Source organism: Neofelis nebulosa, chromosome 1, assembly GCF_028018385.1.
Source record: "Neofelis nebulosa isolate mNeoNeb1 chromosome 1, mNeoNeb1.pri, whole genome shotgun sequence".
NCBI lineage: Eukaryota > Metazoa > Chordata > Mammalia > Carnivora > Felidae > Neofelis > Neofelis nebulosa.
This window is the reverse complement of record NC_080782.1, coordinates 214,623,189-214,648,777: the sequence shown is the minus strand read 5'-3', so window position 1 is coordinate 214,648,777 and position 25,589 is coordinate 214,623,189. Positions and strand designations below refer to the sequence as shown.

The 25,589-nt window shown below is 37.8% G+C and overlaps 1 protein-coding gene across 1 annotated transcript in view; it reads right to left on the bottom strand.

The window, feature by feature from the left end:
* Positions 1 to 377: 377 nt before the first annotated feature.
* Positions 378 to 25,589, bottom strand: part of WBP4 (WW domain binding protein 4) — a 60,992-nt gene continuing 35,780 nt past the window's right edge. The window contains exon 10 of the mRNA XM_058683840.1: positions 378 to 740. Coding sequence (XP_058539823.1) covers positions 530 to 740 — 211 coding nt within the window. The 3' untranslated portion in view covers positions 378 to 529. The remainder of the gene's footprint in view (positions 741 to 25,589) is intronic.

Below are 25,589 nucleotides of genomic sequence, written 5' to 3'. Positions count from 1 at the left end.
TTCCTGAGTTGCAGTCCTGGTTCTTGGCCCGTAGCCTTAAACTGGGTATGGTAGGCCAACACACATAAACATTCTGTATCAGCCTTTTGACAGAATCCTTAGAACTGAACCCTCATGGGCCTGTGAATCTTCTCTTATGTGGTCTGATTCTTATTTCTTGGATAAGTTAGTATCAGTGTGCAAAAGTAATGCATTTTCGGTGCAGGATAAGAATGTGCTTATGAGTAAGAATGGAATAAAGGCCTTGTTTTTCCATGTTTTAAGTAACAGATACATAGCATCTTATATTACGACATAATTAGCATTTTTAGACACTCAATATAATACACTGTATTACAATGAAATGTGGTGGTAGGCTTCCATTTTAGGAGCAAAAATAAGTTTCACATGAAAAAAGATTTATTTTAGATTCACAGAAAATACATTTAGAATAAATCTAAATTTTTAGCATTTAAACAAACACAGAGGAGCTTCAAGATGTACAGTCTCCATGCGGTCTGAAAAGCAGGTACAAAAAGCTCTTTTGCAATTACTGATCATCACCTCGTTGCCTTAAATTTCTAGATTTTCCATTTTCAATTCTTCTCTTTTTAAAGACTGGGGCCACTCCATCTGCCACGATTCCAAGAGAAGTGACTGTTTTTTCTTTAAATACCATTTTAGATTGTCCACCAATATCAGGTTCTGAAGTTGATACACACTCATTTTCAATGCATGGAAGTTCAAAATCTACCTCCTCACTGAAACAGAAAGTAAGAACAAAACCATTATTTACTAGACTAAGACAAACCTTTACCTAACCTCTGAGTCCACCAAAAGCCCAGGATCATCTTTCTAATGATAGTGAGAAGTTAAAAGTCATTTCAAAGTAGGAAACTTGAAAAATATTATTTAAAATACAGAGTACCTATTTAGGGGGATACGTGTCTGGAAAATTCTTTTTATTCTTTTAAATTCTGTTCTTTTATTCCTTCTGCACAAAGCATGTATCATCAAAGGAAATGCTTGTGCTTATACAGAACTAGCAGTACAAGTTGCAAAGGTGGATATGTGACAGTTATTTATGGAAAACTGGTTTTGCCATGAACTGACAAGGGCTCTGGGGGCTTACAGAGCACATGATGAAAACCATGGAATCCCACTGTCCTAGGGCAGGAGACTCTACATGGCTGTTTGCCTAGCACTCCTTTTCTATCTAAGATCTAGCCACCCACATGATTAGTGAAAGTAATCGGTTGACTAGTCTAGAGATTGGTACCTGACTGACATGAACCTATCACAGTATTCCACCCTCCACACAGTCAACTGGTCCCTGAAAGAGCAACTAAGCCATGCCACACTCATCAGTCCCACCCATGAGCTTTTTGAAAATGGCCCAGAAAGACCATTATGTTTAACTAACTGTTTAGTGACTAAGAGTGTAAAACCTGTGGGGAACTATATATCTTCCTATTTAAAGGAATCCTGCAATGGTTGAGAATAAAGGTGGCTTATAGGGAAAAGGAGCAATGAGCAGCAGGGGGAAAGAGAATCCTGCCAATGTTTCAAGACTTGCTCTAGTAACCCCTCAGGCTGAGTCCAATTCCTGCCCTTCTCACAAGCCTGGTAGTTAGAACTTTCCTGGGAATCTTTGAACTAACAACCTATTTTTTATTTAAGGTAACTTGAGTTTCTATCACTTGAAACCAAAAGATTAACTGGTTAATATTTGTTATAGATTAATTGACCATATAAACACAGGTTTATGTCTGAGTTCTCTACTTTGTTCCAGTGATCTGTGTGTCTATTTTTGTGCCAATACCATATTGTTTTGATTACTACAGCTTTGTAGTATATCTCGAAATTTGGGGTTGTGATATCTCTGGCTATATTCTTCTTTTTTAAGACTGCTTTGGCTATTTGGGGTCTTTTAGGGTTCCATACAAATTTTATTATTTGTTCTAGTTCTGTGTAAAATGCTGTTGGTATTTTGATAGAGATTATATTGTATCTGTAGATTGCTTTAATAGTATGGACATTTTAACAATATCAATTCTCCTAACCCATGAGCATGGAATATCTTTCCATTTGTTTGTGTTGGCTAAAACTTAATATATGCTATCAGGCCAATTATCTTAAATAATCTTTAAATTATCTTAAATCTTAAGATAATTTTTTAAGATAATTTGCTTCCCTCAGAAAGACTGTAGAAAGGCCTGTAAAAATAGTTTTAGAAAATCTTTTCATGTCCCATCCTATATACACATGAATAAAAAACAGGTTTAAAAAAATAGGTGTCTAGGCATTGTAATAAATATTTAAAAAAAAAAAAATTTTTTTTTTATGTTTATTTTTGAGACAGGGGGAGACAGAGCATGAACGGGGGAGGGTCAGAGAGAGGGAGACACAGAATCTGAAACAGGCTCCAGGCTCTGAGCGGTCAGCACAGAGCCCGACGCGGGGCTCGAACTCATGGACCGCGAGATCATGACCTGAGCCGAAGTCGGACACTGAACCGACAGAGCCACCCAGGTGCCCCTGTAATAAATATTTTTTAAGATTTTAAGTAATCTCTACACCTACTGTGGAGCTCAAACTCACAACCCTGATATCAAGTCACACGCTCTACCAAATGAGCCAGCCAGGCACGACTAATTTTTTTTAAATGTAAAAACAGTTTGGAAATTTGTTAGTCTTAAAACAAAACAAAAACAGAGAATATAAGTATAAAAATAAAATTTCAGGCTAGTAATGGCTAGTTCAAAACTAAAACAAAACTTTTCCACATAATATAACAAACACTTGAGAAAGCATCTATCTTAGATCATAATGTGATAAACATTTCCTCAAAATCTGATGAGGGGATGCAGCAAATAGGGATTCTCACTGGAACTGGTCTTAAATCTGATTTGTTTTGAAAACATGCCTTCCAAAACTTTTTTTTACTGTATTAAATATATGTTAGGGGCTCCTGGGTGGCTCAGTTGGTTAAGTGGCTGGCTCTCGGTTTAAGCTCAGGTCATGATCTCATGGTTCATGAGTTTGAGCGCTGCATTGGGCTTTGTACTGACAGTATACAGCTTGCCTGGAATTCTCTCTCTCTGCCTCTCTCTCTCAAAAGAACAAATACTTAAAAAAAAAAATATATATATATATACACATAATGTATACATTATATAAAATGTTTTATTATATATTAATATGCTATATGAATATAATTATATATAATTGATTATATACATATAGAATTATTATATACATATATAATAAATGCCATTTTTATTTATTTTTACTACTTCCCTATTTTCTCTTAGACTGCCAACGATGGTGTTTTTTCTAAGGTTAGTAGTCCCTGCAGTTGATGCAGTATTAATTCTTGGCTTTTATTCTTTTATTACAGGAGAGGAAACTAAGGTTTAAAGAGGTTAAATAACTTGATCAAACTGTTATGTACATAGAGCTTGGATTAAAACCCAGGCCTTTCTGACCTAAAATCTGTATTTTTTTCCCCTAGACCACTCTGCTTCCAGGTGAAACTAAGAAATTCTATTAGCCAAGGAGAGAAACATTTGAGGAATGAAGTGTAGCAGGGTTTGGTCACTGGAAAAATGAATCTGTATCCAAGAAAATTTGATGTGAGATTCATTTATTTCATTTGAATCTTGGTGCTTCATATTATATTTTGTTAGAGTGATCAAGCTGTAACAGTCTTCTTTTTTAAGTTTATTTATTTTGAGAAAGAGAGAGAGCTGGGTAGAGGCAGAGAAGGGGGGGGAGAGAGAGAATCTCAAGCAGGCTCTGCACTGCCAGTGCCGAGCTTGATGCGGGGCTTGAATCCACGAACTGCATATCATGACCTGAGCCGAAATCAAGTTGGGCACTTAACCTACTGAACCACCCAGCCGCCCCTAGCATTTCTTAAGGGGAATTATGGGAAAGATAAAATAGAGAAGGGTTCCATCTTTGAAATGATGGTTCTACGAAGTTCCTAAGTGGAGGTTAACAGAAGTGGCAGTAAAGTAGGATATATATTCTTATGACAGATTTAAAAGAAGTTTGTATTTGAAAGAAAAGGTAATAGACTGCAAGTAAATCTATTACAGAGAAATGTCTATTCAAATAACTTTGGAACAGCTACAAAAAATAATTATACAAGCACTTCCACAAAACCATACTCATTTCCAAATTCAAAATGCAAGAACTGTAAAGGTTATATAGTATTTGAACACAACATAATAAAGGTGAAAAAATAAACACCCCCGCCACATGCATATTTTAAAATGTGAAAATTAATTAAAGGAAACTTTTTTTTTTTTTTTAAAGGAAATCTCATTTAGAATGGAGTCAGGCCAGCAGGGCAAGCTCTCACAACTTCTCACTTCTCAGTTCCAGACCTAACGGGAAGAGAGGGACTTTGCACAAGGATACTATTTTGCTATCCCAACAGGAGGAAGAAAGGCTTTCCTCCTCCCCCAAGCAACAATCCAGCCAATGAGACACTGACACCTCAGCCAGTGAAAACCCACTATACTTCCAGTTCCCAATTTAATGGATTTTGTTTATAACAGCTTTCTCAACATCCTGTTTTCCTCTTTATTAAAGGGCATTCCTCTCCTTCCTTCTGAATTCTTGCCTATGGTTTTGCCCTATCTTGTTTGTCCTGGACTGCAGTTCTCTAGTATTACTGAATAAACCTGTTTTTTTTTTTTTTTTGCTGGTAAAATAACTGGCAATCTTATTTATTTTTAAAAGTTTATTTTGAGAGAGTATGGGGGAGGGGTAGAGAGAACAGGAAAGAGAGAATCCCAATCAGGCTCTGTGTCATCAGCATGAAGCCCCACATGGGGCTCAGACTAATGAACCATGAGATCATGATCTGAGCCAAAATCAAGAGACAGAGGCTTAACCAACTGAGCCACCCAGGTGCCCCTGGCAGTTTTATTTTTAAAGTCAGCATTACTTGATGATCAAAAATGAGATCTAGTGAAGACCTTCAACAACTCTAAGGCTGGTGAGCGAAGAGATGACGGTATCTACAGAGCCAACTGGGTACGCTGTCTTCTCACCACCTACAGAGTTTGAAGGTAAGTTTTCTCCTGGATTTTGAGCGCCCTGCTTTGTGTTTAAGCCTCCAGGCTTCATTTGCAATCTGTTTTCAGGCCTTGTGTTTTTGTTTTTGTTTTTTCAATCTCTGAGAGTACTTGTGTGGCCTTCAGTCTGACTCCGTTTAGGACACGAGACTTCATGATGAAACCATGCTGGTCTCTGGCTTGACTCCTGCCTGGAATCAGACTGTGCCTACTGAAACTGTTCTAGCCTTTGGTCTGATTCCTTTTTAGAACCAGACTGTTCCTGTTGGAACTGTGCTGTTTATTTTTTTATTATTTTTGTAAATGTTTTATTATTTATTTTTTGGGAGAGAGAGAAAAACGAACAAGTGGGGGAGGGGAGGAGAAAGGAAGACACAGAACCCAAAGCAGGTTTAGGTTCTGAGCTGTCAGCACAGAGCCTGATGTGGGGCTTAAACTCACAAACTGCAAGATTGTGAGCCAAAGTTGGACGCTTAACTGACAGCCATCCATGCGCCCTGAAACTGTGCTGTTTAGAAATTTCTTTCTGCTCTAGAGAAAAGCCTCTAAGAAATGGGAGAACAGTTATCAAAATGCTTGAGGGTACCCCCCACTTCTCCTCATGTTTCTGGGACTCTGGCTGGTTTTATGTTTAAAATTTAACGTCCTGGAGTGCCTGTGGCTCACTTGAGCATCTTACTCCTGATTTCAGCTCTGGTCATGATCCCAGGGTGGTGGGATCAAGCCCTGCATTGGACTCTGCACTGAGCATGGAGCCTGCTTAAAATTCTCTCTCTCCTTCTACCCCTCTCCCCAATTCACTCATTCTCTAAAATAAGAACAAAAAAACCCCACATTGGGCTCTGTGCTGATAGTACAGAGCATGGGACCCATTTCAAGTTCTGTATCTCCCTCTCTCTCTCTGTCCCTCCCCCATTCATGCTCACTCTCTCTCTCAAAACTAAACATAAAAAAAAAAGGGTCTCTTATTGGGGTGCCTGGGTGGCTCAGTCAGTTAAGTGTCTGATTCTTGACTTCAGCTCAGGTTATGATCTTGCGGTTTGTGGGGTAGAGCCCCACGTCGGACTCTGTGCTGGCAGGGAAGAGGCTGCTTGGGATTCTGTTTCCCTGTCTTTTCAAAAAAAAAAATAATAATAATAAAATAAAAAAAAATTAAAAAAAATCTATCGTCTTCATGCATGTATATTTATAACTAAATGGATCAACTTAGCCAAAAGTAATTTTGAACCTCAATGGCTATTATGGGAAACTTTTAATCTTCACAAACTTGTTTTACTCTAAATTAGAAAGCTGTGACTTGCAGAAAAACAAAAACACAACTGACTGGGATGCCTATTTTATTTTTTATTAAAATTTTTCTTACATATAGTATTAGTTTCAGGTGTACAATACAGTGATTCAAGGATTCTGTATATTAGTGCTCATTGAGATAAGTGGACTCTTAATCCCCTTTACCTGTGTCATGCACCGCCCCTCCTGCCCATCTCCTCTCTGATAACCATCACTTTGCTCTCTAGTTCAGAGTTTGGGTTTTTTTTTTGGATTGTCTTTTATTCCTTGTTCATTTGTTTTGTTTCTTAAATTTCACATGAGTGAAATCATACAGTATGTGTCTTTCTCTGACTTATTTCACTTAGCATTATATCCTGTAGATCTACCCACGATGCTGCAAATGGCAAGATTTCATTTTTTAAATGACTGAATACTATTTCATTGTATGTATACACAACCTCTTCTTTATCCATTCATCTACTGATGGACACTTGCATTGCTTTCATAGTTTGGTTATTGTAAGAAGTGCTGCAATAAATATATAGGTGCATGTATCTTTTCAAATTAGTGTTTTTGTATCCTTTGGTAACATCCAGTAGTGAAATCAGCGGATCATATGGTAGTTTTATTTTTAATTTTTTGAGGAATCTCCATACTATATTCTACTGTGGCTGTACCAGTTTGCATTCCCAACAGTTTTTCTCCACATACTCACCAACAGTTATTGTTTGTATTTTAGTTTTTAGCCATACTGACAGATGTGAGAGATTTCTCATTGTGGTTTTGATCTGCAATTCCCTGATGATAAGTGATATTGAGTATCTTTTCATATGTCTGTTGGCCATCTGTTGGTCTCTTCTGGAGAAAAGTCAGTTCATGTCTTCTGCCCATTTTTTAACTGGAATATTTGTTTTGTTGAGTTGTATACATTCTTTGTATATTTGGATATCCTTTATCATATATGTAATTTGCAAATATCTTCTCCCATTCAGCAGGCTTTCATGTTTCTTCGTTGTTTACTTTGCAGTACAGAAGCTTTTATTTTGGTGTAGTTTATTTTTTGTTTCACTTGCCTCCGTAGACCTATCTAGAAATTGTTACAGCTAATGTCAGGGAAATTACTGTCTGTGCTCTCTTCTAGGATTTTTATGGTTTCATGTCTCACATTTAGGTCTTTAATCCATTTTGAATTTATTTCTGTGTATGGTGTAAGAAAGTGGTCCAGTTTCATTCTTTTGCATGTAGCTATCTAGTTCTCCCAACACCATTTATTGAAGAAACTTTTTTCCATTGTATATTCATTCCTCCTTTGTCAAAGATTAATTGACCATATAATTGTGGGTTCATTTCTGGGTTTCTATAACGTTCTATTGATATATGTGTCTATATCTGTGACAATTCCATACTGTTTTGATTACTACAGGTGTGTGGTATATCTTGAAATTTGGGGTTGTGATACCTCCAGTTTTGTTGTTTTTTCAAGACTGCTTTGGCTATTGGGGTCTTTGTAGTTCCATACAAAGTTTAGTATTTATTTTAGTTCTGTGAAAAATTCTGTTGGTATTTTGATAGGGATTGCATTGTATCTACACATTTTTTTTTTGTTGTATGGACATCTTAACAATATTTGTAATGTCTTTCTATTTGTGTGTGTCCTCTTCAATTTCTTTTATCAGCGTTTCATAGGTTGTTTTCTTTTTTTTTCCAGTGTTTCATAGTTTTTGGGAGTTTAGTTCTTTTACTTTTTTGGTTAAGTTTACTGTTAGGTTTCTACTATTTTTTGGTGTAACACTAAAAGGGGTTTTTCCCCTTAACTTCTTTCTGCTACCTCATTATGTGTATAGAAATGTAACAGATTTCTGAAAAACATTTTTTAAGTAGGTTCCACACCCAACATGGGGCTTGAAGTCACGACCCTGAGATCAAGAATTGCATGCTCCACTGACTGAGCCAGCTAGGTGCCCCGTATTTCTATATATTGATTTTGTATCCTGTGACCTTAATGAATTCACTTACCAGTTCTAGTAGTTTTTTGGTGGAACTTTAGTGTTTTCTACATATAGTATCATGTTATCTGCAGTGAACATTTTACTTCTTCCTTTCCAATTTGAATACTTTTTGTTTTTGTCTAATTGTTGTGTCCAGGACTTTCAACAATATGTTGAATGTAAGTGGTGAGTGGGGACATCCTTGTCATTCTCCCGATCTTAAGGGAAAAGCTCAGGTTTTCACCACTGAGTATGATGTTCACTGTGGGGTTTCCATATATGGCCTTTATTATGTTGAACTATGTTCCCTCTAAACCTACTTTGTTGAGGGTTATCATGAATAAATGTTGTACCTTGTTAAATGCTTTTTCTGCATCTGTGCAGATGATAACATGCTTTTTATCATTCCCCTTGTTGATGTGATGTGTCATGCTGATTAATTTGGGAATACTAAACTACCCTTTCATCCTCAGAATAAATCCCACTAGACTGTGAATGATTTTTAAAATGTATTGTTGGACTCAGTTTGCTAATATTTTGTTGAGGACTTCTGCATTTATATTCGTCAGAGACATTGGACTATCATTCTTTTTTCTGCAGTGTTTTAATCTGGTTTTGGTATCAGGGTAATCCTGGCCTCATAGTATGAATATGCAACCTTTCCTTCCTCTTCTGATTTTTGGAATAGTTTGAGAAGACTAGGTATTAATTCTTTAAATGTTTGGTAGAATTCAGATGTGAAGCCATCTGGTCTTGGACTTTTGTTTATGGGAGGTATTTCGATTACTGATTCAATTTCATTCCTGGTAATTGGTCTGTCCAAATTTTCTATTCCTGACTGGGAGGTTATATATATGTTTCTAGAGATTTGTGTGTTTCTTCTAGGTTGTCCAATTTGCTGGCATATAATTTTTTGTAATATTCTCTTATAATCCTTTGTATTTCTGTGATGTTGGTGGTTATTCTCTTTCACTGCTGATTTTAAGTCTTTGAAATTAAAAAATACATGGAAACAAATGAAAATGAAAACACAACAGTTCAAACCCTTTGGGATTTGACAGTCCTAAGAGGACAGCAAAAACAGCAGAGACAGTCGTAAGAGGAAAATACATTGCAATCCAGGCCTAACTCAAGACACAAGAAAAATCCCATATACAAAATCTAACAGTACAGCTAAAGGAACTAGAAGCAGAACAGTAAAGACACCCTAAACCCAGAAGAAGAAGAGAAATAATAAAGATCAGAGCAGAAATAAACAATATAGAATAAAAAAAAAAAAAAAAACCAAAACAAAACAGTAGAGCAGATCAACAAAAGCAAGAGTTGGTTTTTTGAAAAAATAAAAACAAAATTGATAAATCTCTAGCCAGGCTTCTCCAAAAGAAAAGAGAGAGGACCCAAATAGATAAAATCATGAATGAAAATGGAATTATTACAACCAATCCCTTAGAAATACAAGCAATTATCAGGGAATATGAAAAATTATATATATGCCAACAAACTGGACAACCTGGAAGAAATGGATAAATTCTTAAACACCCATACACTTTCTAAACTCAAATGGGAAGAAATAGAAAACTTGAACAGACCCATAACTAGTGAAGAAATTGAATCAGTTATCAAAAATCTCCCAACAAATAAGAGTCCAGGACCAGATGGCTTCCCTGGGGAACTCTACCAGACATTTAAAGCAGAGATAATACCTATCCTTCTCAAGCTGTTCCAAAATATAGAAAGGGAAGGAAAACTTCCAGACTCATTTTATGAAGCCAGCATTACCTTGATTCCCAAACCAGAGATCCCACAAAAAAGGAGAACTACAGGCCAATATCCCTGATGAACATGGATGCAGAAATTCTCAAGATAATAGAAAATCGAATTCAACAGCATATAAAAAAAATTATTTACCATGATCAAGTGGGATTCATTCCTGGGCTGCAGGGCTGGTTCAATATTTGCAAATCAATCAATGTGATACATCACATTAATAAAAGAAAAGAACCATACGATCCTGTTAATAGATGCAGAAAAAGCATTTGACAAAATACAGCATCCTTTCTTAATGAAAACCCTCGAGAAAGCTGAGGAACATACTTAAACATCATAAAAGCCATTTATGAAAAGCCCACAGTTAATATCCTCAATGGGGAAAAACTGAGAGCTTCCCCCCCCCCCGAGATCAGGAACACGACAGGGATGTATACTCTCACCACTGTTGTTTAACATAGTGTTGGAAGTCCTAGCATCAGCAATCAGACAACAAAATGAAATCACAGGCATCCAAATTGGCAAAGAAGAAGTCGAACTTTCACTTTCTGCAGACGACATGAGACTCTACATGGAGAACCCAACAGGTTCCACCAAAAGTCTGCTGGAACTAATACATGAATTCAGCAATGTCACAAGGTACAAAATTAATATACAGAAATCGGTTGCATTTTTATACACCAATAATGAAGCAACAGAAAGAGAAATAAAGAAATTGATCCCATTCACAATTACACCAAGAATCATAAAATACCTAGGAATAAACCTAACCAAAGATGTAAAAGATCTATATCCTGAAAACTATAGAAAGCTTATGAAGGAAACTGAAGAAGATACAAAGAAATGGAAAAACATTCCATGCTCATGGATTGGAAAAATAAATACTCTTAAAATGTCAATACCACCCAAAGTAATCTATACATTCAATGCAATCCCAATCAAAATTGCTCCAGCATTCTTCTCAAAGCTAGAACAAGCAATCCTAAAATCTGTATGGAACCACAAAAGACCCTGAATAGCCAAAGTTATACTGAAGAAGAAAACCAAAGCAGGAGGCATCACAATCCCAGACTTTAGTCTCTACTACAAAGCTATAAGCATCAAGACATTATGATACTGGTTGGCACAAAAACAGACACATAGACCAATGGAATAGAATAAAGACCCCAGAACTGGACCCACAAATGTATGGCCAACTAATCTTTGACAAAGCAGGAAAGAGTATCCAATGGAAAAAGACAGTCTCTTTCTTTAACAAATGGTCCTGGGAGAACTGGACAGCAACATGCATAAGAATGAAACTAGACCACTTTCTTACACCATACACAAAAATAAACTCAAAATGGATGAAAGACATAAATGTGAGACAGGAAACCATCAAAATCCTAGAGGAGAAAGCAGGCAACAACCTCTTTGACCTCAGCTGCAGAAATTTCTTACTCGACATGATCTCCAAAGACAAGGGAATTAAAAGCAAAAATGAACTGCTGGGACCCCATCAAGATAAAAAACTTCTGCACTGCAAAGGAAACAATCAACAAAACTAAAAGACAACCGATGGAATGGGAAAAGATATTTGCAAATGACGTATCGGATAAACGGCTAGTACCCAGAATCTATAAAGAACTCACCAAACTCCACACCTGAAAACAAATAATCCAGCGAAGAAATGGGCAGAAGACATGAATAGACACTTTTTTAAAGAAGACATCCAGATGGCCAATTGACACATGAAAAGATGCTCAACGTCACTCTTCAACAGGGAAATACAAATCAAAGCCACACTGAGATACCACCTCACCCTAGTCAGAGTGGCTAAAATGAACAAATCAGGAAACTATAGATGCTGACGAGGATGTGGAGAAATGGGAACCCTCTTGCACTGTTGGTGGGAATGCAAATTGGTGCAGCCGCTCTGGGAAACAGTGTGGAGGTTCCTCAAAAAATTAAAAATAGAACTACCCTATGACCCAGCAATAGCACTATTAGGAATTTACCCAAGGGATACAGGAGTGCTAATGCATAGGCACACATGTAACCCAATGTTTATAGCAGCACTTTCAACAATAGCCAAATTATGGAAAGAACCTAAATGTCCATCAACTGATGAATGGATAAAAGAAGATGTGGTTTATATATACAATGGAATACTACTTGGCAATGAGAAAGAATGAAATCCTGCCATCTGCAGCAACATGGATGAAACAGGAAGGTATTATGCTGAGTGAAATAAGTCAGTCAGAGAAGGACACACATGTTTTCACTCAAGTGGATCTTGAGAAACTTAACAGAAGTCCATGGGGGAAGGGAAGGGGGAAAAATAGTTACAGACAGAGAGGGAGGGAGCCAGACCACAAGAGACTCTTAAATACTGAGAACAAACTGAGGTGGATGGGGTGGTGGGGGAGAGGGGAAAATGGGTGATGAGCATTGAGGAGGGCAACTTGTTGGGATGAGCACTGGGTATTGTATGTAAGACAATTTGACAATAAATTATATTAAAAAAAAAAAAAAAAAAAGGACTAGGTTGAAATGGTAAATTGCCCACCCCAGATTTAGTTAACATGGCAAACCTGCTCACTTGCATCCTAGGTGAGTCACCTACAAGAAAGACTGCTAAAATGATCAATTTTCAACTCTGGCAAATGAAGGCCCCTAAACACACACACATGCATGCACGCACCAAACGAACCTAGTGTCTGCTATTATACTGCAAAGAGCCAGGGCAGTTTAAAAAAAAAAAGAAGGTTGTTATAAACTTAAGCTCTCTGGGCACCTTCAGCCCTCTAGTCAGTCTTTCTAATGAATTCCTAATTCCCAATGATGGGGCTCTGAGGAACTACAGGGACTCTTCCCTCTTAATCAGCTTTGGGAAACCTCTCTCCAGATTGGGAAAAAATCTCTCTCTTCGTAGCGACAGCAGAGCTATACTCTGTCATCCACCCCACTGCTACAAGGCAGCCCCTGCCTCGGAGTAGTAAAACAGTTCAAATAGAGGGGGTCTCTAATAAACGTCATCAGGTACCTATCTCTGAATCTATTCCCTTTTGTCTAGGTTTTTTCCCCCTTAGTTTTTACACCCCTATTCATTTATTGGGCCTAGATTTCTTAGATGAGTATATTATGTCAGAACTTCTTTATCCCAAGAGAGAGAAATAATTTTAGAATTTGACAGTATTAATCAAAATAGCCAAACAGAGGATCTAGATGACCTTTGACATCTTTTATTCCTATTGAATCAGCTACCAACCTCTTTATGGGCAAAATCCCCAAGTGATATTGGCAGAATCTACAGTGAACCTCCCATCAAGATTCACATAGTGTTCTCAAAACCTCATCTTATAATTAATCAATACCAGATAAGTAAAGAAGCCCTTTCAGGATTCACACTTGTAATACTAGATTACGAGGCCCAGGGCCTCACTATCCCTCTTCCCTATTCCCTGTAGTAAGTACTTTACCAAAGGCTAAGGATGGAGGTTCTTCCAAAATCTCTGAACAATAAATAACACTGCTATCCCTTGACACCCTGTTGTTGGTAACCCCCATATGCTACTAGCTGCCATTTTTACTGAAAGAAAACTTTTCATTGTAATCGACTTAAAAAGTACATTTTTAGTATTAAAGTTGATGGGGATAGCCTGTATCTTTTTGCTTTCATCTGGAAAGAATGGAAATACACCTGGAGAGTAATTCTCCAGGGTACTTCTTTTTCACAACCTTAAAAGCTGATTTGGATATCAAGTTTTCTGCAGGTCTGTTTTATAAAATGTAGATGATATGCCTCTCTGTTTGGCCTTAAAGGGACATAAAATCTCCAAAGAAAAATTGCAGTTTGCTCAAACTCAGGTTAGACACTTAGGGCAACTGATCTCAAAATAAGGACTACATTTGGATCCAGGTAGACTTCAAGGCATCCTGAATTTCCCCCAATCTAAAACTAAGCAGTAATTACAAGGCTTTCTTGCACTGGCTGGCTACTGTCAAAACTGAATTCCTAACTTCTCTATAATGGCTCAACCTTTACATGCTTTATTAAAAAGTGACAAACATAACCCTGTTATTGGGAAAGATGACATGGCCTTTGAGAACTTAAAGCCTAATAAAGCCCCTTGCTCTTGGACATCCTAATTATCAACTTTCTCTTTTTCCTTCATATATGAGAGGGAAGGGAAGGCCCTTGGAGTACTCATCCCAAAACATGAGGACCATCATGGACCCACATGCTATTAAAGCCAAGTAGACCCTGTGGCACAGAGATATCCCCCCCTTGCCTCAGAGCCATTTCTGCCACTGCTTTTTTAGTTAAGGCCACTCATGAAATAGGGGATTCTCTTCATGTGTCCTCGAGCCCGTGCAGCAGAAGCCCTCCTGAATTCTCTTCACACTCTTGCTCACCTCATATGAAATCCTTCTAACTGCTCCCGATATAACTCTTTCTCATTGCAATAACCTTAACCCTCTTATTCTCCCCTCCTTCATGGATGAATCCCTCATGACTACTTAATGCTGACAGCTCACCTTTTGATTCCCTGTGACCATTTACAGGAAATTCCTTAAACCAATGCAGATTTTTCATGGTTTACTGATGGTTCTTATTTAAAGGATAAAAATGGTAAATATTATGCCCGGTATATTACTGCATACTCCTTTTGAAGTCATTGAGGTGGCACCTTTAACCTTTGACTACTTCAACCCAAGAAGCTGAGGTACACATCCTTACTTGAGCTTGTACCTTAATCAATGGTAAAACTATAAATGTTTAAGCTGACAGTTGGTATACCTTTGGGAGAGCTAATGACTTTGGAATATTATAGAAACAAGGTGTCCTTACCTCTAATGAAACTAAAAATGACTTATGTCCAAAATTTATCAGATGTTGTGCTTTTGTCAATAGCTCTAGTTATTATTAAGGTTCCTAGGCATTCTAGACTTAACTCTCTTATAGGCCAAAGGAAACCACCTCGTTGATACCTCTGCCAAAAATGCTGCACTCAAGGAGACCAATAGCCAAACCTCTATCAAGTCCACAGGGATATTATCCCAAATGATAATCTGGAAAAACTGACAAGTGATATCTAACAATTGGCCCCAGGCAAGCAGGAACACTATTTGAAATGTAATAATCATTGGCTTGATAAAAAGACAACTTTGGTTTGGACTAAATAACAATCTAGTCTTACCAGTAGTTCTAAGATTCCTAATACTTAGCTCTGTATATGCTTTAAACCTGTGGTTTACTGATAAAATAATAGCATTCCTCAACCAATATTGGTGAGGAAAGTTAATAAGGCAGCAAAAAGTGCCTAAATCACTTGTCCCACTTTTCCAAAGTACATTCCAGGGAAACCTGTTTGTAAAAATGGATTTCATACAACTTGTCCCTCTCATGGGTAAATGTTTTAGTCATGGTTTGCATGTTTTCTCACTGAATCAAAGCTTTCCTTTGTAGACAAGCCAATAATGCTTCTGTGGCTAAAATTCTGAGATTATCTCTACCTGGGAACCCCTCTCAAATTTCACAGTGAGTGGGGAATCCTTTTTATTGGCCAGGTGCTTTGACAAATCTATGCTGTTTGGCCAGTTTTAGAACACTTTCATTGTGCATACCATCCTTAATCCTCAGTTACTCACATGCAGTAACAGCACTATTAAGTACTACAACTGGTACAATTTGTAGAGACCCTCCAAAAGCCTGACCAAAACCTCTCACTCTCTGAGACAGTCACAGGATTTCCAATACACTTGGCTCTTGTCTCCTCTGACGCACAGTTAATAAAAGAACATAGGGGCGCCTGGGTGGCTCAGTCATTTAAGCGTCCAACTCTTGATTTTGGCTCAGGTCATGATCTCACAGTTGTGAGCTCCGTGCTTGCGATCCCTCTCTCCCTCTCTCTCTGCCCTTCCCCTGCTCACACGTGCTCTCTCAAAATAAATAAACATGAAAAAAGAAAGAAAATATACTTCAACACTGTAAAGACCTAATTGCTTCTATCAAAAATAACCATGTTTTGGTACATGTTTTTCACAGTGCACTTTGGAGGCGACAAAGACCTTAAGTATCACATCTTGCAAACTGAGGATTTTGTCTGCTGTAAAATGCACCTCCACATACTCTTCTACCTTGCTAGAAAGGTTCTTATCGGGAACTACAAACCAATCCTTATGCCTCCAAACTCCAGGGACTAGACTTTTGGTTCATGTAAAGAAAACACCTGGGGTGCCTAGGTGGCTCAGTTAAGTGTCTGACTTTGGCTCAGGTCATGATCTCATGGGTCATGAATTTGAGTCCCGCATCAGGCTCTGTGCTGACACCTGGGAGCCTGGAGCCTGCTTCTGATTCTGTGTCTCCCTTTCTCTCTGCCCCTCCCCCGGTTGTGTTCTGTCTCTCTCTCTCAAACATAAACAAACATTAAAAAGGGAGGGAGGGAGGGAGGGAGGAAGGAAGGAACCAAACCCTGACTGGATCTGTACATCACCTGGTGACCTGAAAGTACAGATTTGCTGAAACTGAAGCAGATGACATCTGATGACATAGTTTTCCCTATGTCTGGACCAGGCTGAATACCTTTTTCTCACTTTCTTCTTTCTCATGGAAAGACAAGGTACTCATCTGCATTTCTCAAGCCCTTGCAAAAAACCCCCTTCTTTTGATTATGGCTTTTAGGAAAAAGCCTTTTCATGATCCTAGGACAAATTAATTTTTTACCTGCTTTTTTAAAGGGTCAGAAGTTTCAGAATTCACAGAAGTTTTATTTCATCTAAACTATTAACTGACGTTAGATTCTTATCCAAAATAATGGGTCTCTAATTTTGCAAACTTACTGACTGTATTATTCATAACACATTTGGTTCTAGATACTTCTTCTGAGATAACACTTTAAAAAAGTCGAAATTTCAAGTTTTGCTATTTTGCAAAAAGCTCACCAGCTTTTGCTTCATGATTATACCTGCACTGTATCTTCCAAAATGCATTTGGTTAGTTCTTTCAGTGTGCAGTATCTACTATTGTGTTTTCATGGTTGCTTTAAGTGGGGACTTCTGGAAAGGAGGCATACACAAGCCCAGGTTTGCCTTCACAGGGAGAACCATTCTCCCCTAAGTTGGAATAAGTGCCAAAAAATATTTCACCTGGCTACTTTCAGACCAAGAGTCCTGGTTTGGAATCTGGTTTGGAACCATTATATGATTTGGAATTGTTACTTCTGTTTTGTGTAAATTATTTTAAGTTTTATATATTTTTTGCCTATTGAACTAAAAAAAAAAGTGTACCCAATAAAGTGATGTTGGCCCAACACTTTAAGATGACCTCCAACACTTAGAACCTGAAGAAGACTGGGACTTTAAGTGGGAGTACCTCAGAGTTTCTTCCTCTTAACTTTCCTAGTTAATCAAATGTGGCTTTAAGTAGTTTCCAACTGCTATACACTTTCTTTCTGATATTACACATGACAACCTGGAAAGGTTCTTCCAGACTCTGAGGGATAAACACACTGAATATGGAAAACCTGACTTGATTAGTGATACTTTTTTTTTTTTTTTTAAAGTAGGCTTCATACCCAGTGTGGAGCCCAACACGGGGCTTGAACTCATGACTCTGAGATCAAGACCTGAGCTGAGATCAAGAATCTGGATGCTTAACTGAATGAGACAACCAAGCACCCTTATCAGTGATACTTTCAAAGAAACTTGATCAAAAGGGAGAAATGTGGAGGGCTGGCTGGGAAGATGGCGGGGTAGGAAGACCTTTAGCTTGCCTTGTCCCATGGATACAACCAGATAATAACGTCAGTGTAAATAATCCAGACGATCCAAAAATGGGCAGAACAAATTCCACAACTAAAGGTAGAGAGGAGGCCACACTGAAGAAAGCAGGAAAGGCAAAGATGTGGTCTGAGAGTAGAATTGACTGTGGCCATCTGTGGTGGGGAGAAAGTCAGTAGGTGTGGAGAAGGGCAAAAACTAGACATTTATGCCAGGAGGCCATAAATGCGGAGGATGAATCCTCATAACGTTTGTCTTTTAAAGTGAGAGGGATTGAATTTTGTGAGTTCTAACAACCAGTGAGGCTTAAAGCCTAGAATTTTAAAGATAAGAGGGCTCAGTTCTGGGAGAACCCCGAGGGCATTAGGAAGCTGAGTTTGTGCCCTTAAAGAGACAGCACAGCAAACAACATAGGCAGATACAGCGTAGAACCAGTAGTTTGAAAAACACCGGGAATAGACAAGAGAGAAAGTGATTTGCTCATTTCACAGCATGCCCTGAGACTCGGGGCTTGCGAGGAAACTCCAGGAGCAAAGAAGCTGGCAGGCACCATTTCCCTCCCCTGTCTGCCAGCATAAACAATGGCCACCTGTGGGAACCGGTGATGCTGGCAGTCATTACTTTGCTTATACCAAGCCCCACTGCACCCACCTCTGCACTTTAGTGGATCTGCCCTTCCCAGTCACATCTGCCTCAATCCCAGAGCTACAGCCCCTCTCCCTGAGAAGTCTGGTGCAAATCATGCCAACTCCACATCTCCAGACCCACATGTTTTCCGAAACCTCAGTTCCTGTGGGGGGCAGGTCTCATTTTGCAAGCAGACCACTGTACGCTTTAAAAGGCTGGGAACCAAATGCTGCCCACAACAGGCAAAGACAGACTCGGCAAACAACTGGACTGAGGGCAAAAGAGGTCAAGACTCAACACAGAGAACACACATAAAGGAAACACTCTCTGAAGTGCTAGGCCCTGGGGAACAGGAGACACTGCACTACAGGGCACTACAGGACCTCTTCTTCATAAGACTATTATCGTTAAGAACAAGAGAAGTAGCTCACCTTCCCAACACATGGAAACAACACAGAAAGACAGAATGAGGAAGCAGAGAAACATCTCTCACATTAAACAATAGAACCAAACCACAGCAAGAGAGCTAAGTCAAATGGACAGAAGTAATATGCCTGATAGAGAATTTAAAATAATGATCACAGGGGACATCTGAGTGGCTCAGTCAGCTAAGTGTCTGACTCTTGATTTCGGCTCAAGTCATGATCTCATAGTTTGTGAGTTTGAGCGCCACATATGGCTCTGCACTGACAGCATGGAGTCTGCTTTGGATTCTCTCTCTGCCCCTCCTGAGCTCATGTGTGCACCCCCTCTCTTTCAAAATAAATAAATAAACATTAAAAAAATAATGATTGGGTTGGCCTGGGTGGTTCAGTCGGTTAAGCGTCTGACTCTTGCCTTCAGCTCAGGTCATGATCTCACGGTTTCATGACTTCGAGCCCCACGTTGGTCTCTGCGCTGACAGTGTGGAGCCTGCTTGGAATTCTCTCTCTCTACCCCGTCGCCACTCATGCAGTCTCTGTCTCTCTCAAAATACACTTAAAAAAAATCATCAGATGGGGCGCATGGGTGGCTCAGTCGGTTAAGCGTCCGACTTTGGCTCAGGTCATGATCTTGCGGTTCATGAGTTCGAGGCCCGCATCAAGCTCTGTGCTGACAGCTCAGAGCCCGAAGCCTACTTCGGATTCTGTGTCTCCCTCTCTCTCTGCCCCTCCCCTGCTTATACTGTCTCTTTCAAAAATGAATCAATGTTAAAAAAAAAATCATAAAGATACTCAATGGACTTGAGAAGAGTGGAGAACATCAATGAGACCCTCAACACAGAGATAAAGAACCAGAGGTCAAGGATACAAATGTAATTAAAAATACACCTGAAGGAATAAATAGCAGGCTAGATGAAGCAGAGTAACAAATTAATGACCTGGAAAATAGAGTAATAGAAAGTAACTAAACTGAGCAAAGGAGAGGAAAGAGCATTATGCAAATTAAGAACAGTCTTAGCGGACTCAGTGACTCCATCAAATGTAATAACATTTATATTATAGGGATCTCAGAAGAAGACAGAGAAAAGGGAGTAGAAAATTTATGTGAAGAATAATGGCTGAAAAGTTGCCTCATCTGGGGAAGGAAACTGATATCCAGATCCAAGAGGCACAGAGATCTCCCCAAAAATTGAATCCAATGAGGTTCACAGCAAGATACATAATAATTGAAATGGCAAAGAGTAGCAATAAAGAAAAAAAAATTAAAAGCAGCAAGAGAAAAGAAAACAGTTACATAAAAGAGAAAACCCATAAGGTGATCAGTGGATTTTTAGCAGACACTTTCCAGGTCAGAAGGGAGTGATATGAAATATTCAGTGCTGCAAGGGCAATATCTGCAGCCAAGAATATTCTAATCAGTAAGGCTATCATTTAGAATAGAGGCAGGGACACAGCTTTTCTTTTCTTTTTTTAAAGTTTATTTATTTATTTTGAGAGAAAGAGTGTGAGTAAGCGGAGGAAGGGAAGAGAGAGAGGGAGAGAGAAAGATAATCCTAATCAGGCTCTGTATCAGCAGCGTAGAGCCCAACATGGGGCTTGAACTCACAAACCGTGAGATCATGACCTGAGCCAAAACCAAGAATCAGACACTTTGACTGAGCCACTCAGGCGCCCCCAGGTTTTTCAGACAAACAAAAACTAACAAAGTTCATGGCCACCAAACCAACCCCTTAAGAAGTATTAAAGGAGCCTCTCTGGGAATTAAAGACCATAAATCATAGTATGAAAAGTAAAACGCACAAAAGCAGTAAAATATTTCTGTAAAAAAAAATCATAAAATCATAAAATAAAAAGATGTAAAATATAACATCATATACTTAAATGGGGTAGAGGAGTAAAGAAGGGGTTCAAATTTAAGTGACCGTCAAGTTAATACAGAATATATGCAGAAGATATAAACCTAATGATAACCACAACTCAAAAACCAGTAATAGATATGCAAAGAATAAAGAGAAAGAAATCCAAATGTATTTCTAAGAAAGCAAACAAACCATGATGGAACAAGAAAGGATCAGAGAATAATCTATAGAAATAACCAGAAAACAAGTAAAAAATGGCAATAAATACATACTGATGTATTTGAACGTAACGGACTAAATGCCTCAATTAAAAGACACTGGTGAGTGGATAAAAAACCAAGACCCATTTATATGCTGCCTATAAGAGACTCACTTTAGACCTAAAGACACCTCAAGAATGAAAGTGAGGGGATGGAGAAACATCTATCATGTAAATGGATGTCAAAAGAAAGCCGAGGTAGCAATACTTATATCAGGCACAACAGACTTTAAAACAAAGACTGTAACAAGAGACAAAGAACACTATATAATAATAAAGGGGAAAATCCAATAATAGCTGTAAATATTTATGCACCCAAAATAGAAGCACCAAAATGCATAAAATAGTTAATAGCAAACAAAAAGGAAATAATTGAAGGTAATACATTAGTAGATCGATGTCATACCAGGTTATCTTTTCTGAACACAATGGTATGAAACAAGAAATCAACCACAAGAAAAAATCTGGAAATAGGGCAAATATATGGAGGTCAAATATCATGCTACTAAACAATGAATGGGTCAAACAAGAAACCAAAGAGGAAATAATAAATTACATGGACATACATGAAAATGAGAACATAATCACCCCAAATCTTTGGGATGAAATGAGCTGTCCTATGAGGGAAGATTACAGCAAAACAGGCCTATGTGAAGAAGCAAGAGAAGTCTCAAACAACTTAATCTTATGCCTATACCTAAAGAACTAGAAAAAGAACAAACAAAACCCCCAAACAGCAAAGAAAGTAAATAACAAAGCTCAGAACAGACATAAATGATATGGAAACTAAAAAAATAACAGGTGAATGAAACCAGGAACTGGTTCTTTGAAAGAGATCAAGGAAATTGATAAATCTCTAGCCAGACTCATCAGAAAAGAGAGGACCTAAATAAACAAAATCAATAATAGGAGAAATAACCAACACCACAGAAATACAAACAATTGTAACAATACTATGAAAACCTACATGCCAACAAATCAACTTAGAAGAAATGGATAATTCACAGAAACATACAAGCTATTAAAATTAATGAAGAAAAATGAAAAAAAAAAAACTGAGCAGACCAGTTACAAGGAATGAAATTGAATCAGTAATCAGAAAACTTCCAAAAAACAAAAAGTCTAGAACCAGATGGCTTCACGGGTGAATTCTACCAACTGTATAAAAAAGAGTTAATACCTATTCTTTTCAAACTACTTCAAAAAATACAAGAAGGAAAACTTTCAAATTCATTCACTGTTAATACCAGAACCAAGAAAGACACCACAAAAAAAGAGAACTACAGACCAGTATCTCTCATGAACATACATGCAAAAATTTTCTGCAAAGTATTAGCAAACTGAATCCAACAACATATTAACAATCATACACCACAATCAAGTGGGATTTATTCTCAGAATGAAAAAGTGGTTTAATATTCGTAAAACAATCAACGTGATACATCACTTCAAAAGATAAAGGATAAAAAACATATGACTAAGTACAACATCCATGTATGTATACAAAATCCTTTGCAATACAGGTGCAGAGGGAATATAACTCAATTTAACAAAAGCATTATATGAAAAACCCTTAGCCAACATCATACTCAACAAAAAACTGAGAGCTTTTCCCCTAAGGTCAACAACATGACAAGGATGTCATGTCACAACTTTCATTCAGCACAGTACTGAAAAGTCCTAGCCAGAGCAATTAGACAACAAAGAAATAAAAGGCATCCAAATTGGGAAGGAAGAAGTAAAACTGTCATCATGTGGAGACAATATACTATATATACAAAACTAGCCTAAAGACTGATAAATTAACTCAGTAAAGTTGCAGGATATAAATCACTGTATAGAATCTGCTGCATTCCAATACACTAATAATGAAGTAGCAGAAAGTGAAATTAAGACAACAATCCCAGTTATAATTATACCCCAAACAATAAAATATCTGCTTAACTGAAGGGGTGAAATACCTATACTCTGAAAACTATGAAACAGTGAAGAAAGAAATTCGTGACAATGCAAAATGGAAAGACATTCTATGTTCATGGGTTGGAGGAACAAATACTGTTGTCTTTAGTGAGAATATGTCTTTATCACTTAAAGCAATCTACAGATTTAATGCAATCCCTATCAAAATACCAATAGCATTTTTCACAGAACTAGAATGAACAATCTTAAAATTTGTATGGAACCACAAAAGACCTTAAATAGCCAAAGCAATCTTGAAAAAGAAAAACAAAACTGGAGGTTTCACAATTCCTGATTTCAAGTTACATTATGAAGTGGTAGTAACTAAAACAGTAATGGTACTGGTATAAAAACAGACACAGAGATCAAAAGAATAGAATAGAAAAGCCAGAAATGAACCCACAATTATATGGTCAATTAATCTTCGACAAAGGAGGAATGAATATACAATGGAAAAAAGTCTCTTCAATAAATGGTGTTGGAAGAACTGGATAGCTACATGCAAAAGAATGAAACTGGACCACTTTCTTACACCATACACAGAAATAAATTCAAAATGGATTAAAGACCTAAATGTGAGACATGAAACCATAAAAATCCTTCAAGAGAGCATAGGCAGTACGGTCTCTGACATCAGCCATAGGAACATTTTTCTAGATATATCTCCTAAAAGAAGGAAGGGAAACAAAAGCAAAAATAAACTACTGGGACTACATCAAAATAAAATGTTTCTGCACAGTGAAGGAAACAATCAACACAACAGGAAGACAACCTACTAAATGGGAGAAGATATTTGCAAATGACATATCCAATAAATGGTCAGTATATCCAAAATATATAAAGAACTGATACAACTCAACACCCAAAAAAAGAAATAATCCAATTAAAAAATGGGCATAAGACATCTCTCTGAAGACATCCAGATGGCCAGTGGACATACGAAAGGATGCTCAACATCACTGATCAACAGGGAAATGCAAATTAAAGCCACAAAGAGACATCACCTCACATCCGTCAGAATGTCTAAAATTAGAAATATAAGAAACAACAAGTGTTGGCAAGGATGTGGAGAAAAGGAACCCTTGTGCACTGCTGGTGGGAATGCAAACTGGCACAGCCACTATGGGAAAACAGTATGGAGATTCCTCAAAAAAAAAAAAAATAGAATTACCCTAGGATCCAGTAATCCCTTAAATCCATTCTCCCTTTATTCCCTAGTATTAGGGCATTAGCTGGACACATGGCTTCTCAAGACTACATTTTGGAGCCTCTCCTGCAGTTAGGTATGCCCAGCCATGTAAACTAAGTTCAATTCATGGGTCTTCGGAGTCTTGGCCTTAAAACACTGGATGTGTCTTCCACCACTCTTTTTCCTTTCTCAGGGGAGAAACATGGATATGGTGGTGACCCAGTTTTGACAATCCAACAGACAACATCTTGGAGAATGGCAGAACAAGATGGAAAGAACCTGCATCACTGAATGATTTTATGGAATATAGATACTTACCTGCTCTGAATCACCTTTGATCTCTGCATATTACAGAGAAAAATATACTTGTCTTATTTGAGTCAAAAAAAAAAAAAAAGTAGAGAGAGGATATGACAATTAATAAAAGGACACTTCATTTAGAATGGAGTCAGGAGGCCAGCAGGGGGAACTTTCACACCCTTCCACTCCCCAGGGAGTGGTACCCTACAGGAAGAGAACAAGGATACCACTTTAGTATCCCAGTAGGAGGAAGGCTTTCTTTCTCTATCCCCACCCCTGCAACAACAGTCCAGCCAATGAGAGACCATCACAACCCAGTCAATGAAAAGCCACTATACTTCCAAGTTCCCACTTTATTCTAATGGATTTTTTTTTTTTTTGTTTATAACAGCCTTCCCAGTATCTTTCTTCTACAAAAGAGCATTTCTCTCTTTTGTTCTGTGGACTTGCCTATGGTTTTGCCATAGTTTGCTAGTCCTGGAATGCAATTATCTGCTATTCCCGAATAAACCCATTTTTGTTGATAAAATAACTGGCAGTTTTATTTTTAAGGTTAACAAAAACAAATACTCTCCTGGAAAACCACCAAATCAAAAACTGAGCAAAAATACAATACTAAACTATTCCATAAACCATGAAATCACGGAACCTTCATTCAAAGTTTATGCAATATATGGGCATAACTATATTCAGAGATCGAACAACTTTAACTGTTTTGGTTAAGAAACAAAAACATCCCTTTCTCATGCCCTGTCAACAGTCTAAGTGTTTATCTGAAGAAAGAACAAAAATAAAGAAACTTAAGAAAAGTCAGGGTAACAAAATTAGAAAAATAAAAGTAAAAATGGATAAACAGAAAGTCCATTAACAACTAGAAGCATAATAAAGTAGACAATTAAAAATAAGAGCTGATTCATTAAGTAAAAATGTATTTTAAAAAATCCTTTAGTGGAGACCTAAGCTTCTGCTCCCCCATAAAATGATCAACAATTAGAGAGCTATATGTAAACAAAAACAGCTCTGGGAGAACTCTGGAGTCCTCTTAAGATATTTTAGCAGCACAAAAAAAAACTTGAGAATTGCAAAAGAGAAGGTTCTTTCTCTTCATGTTGCC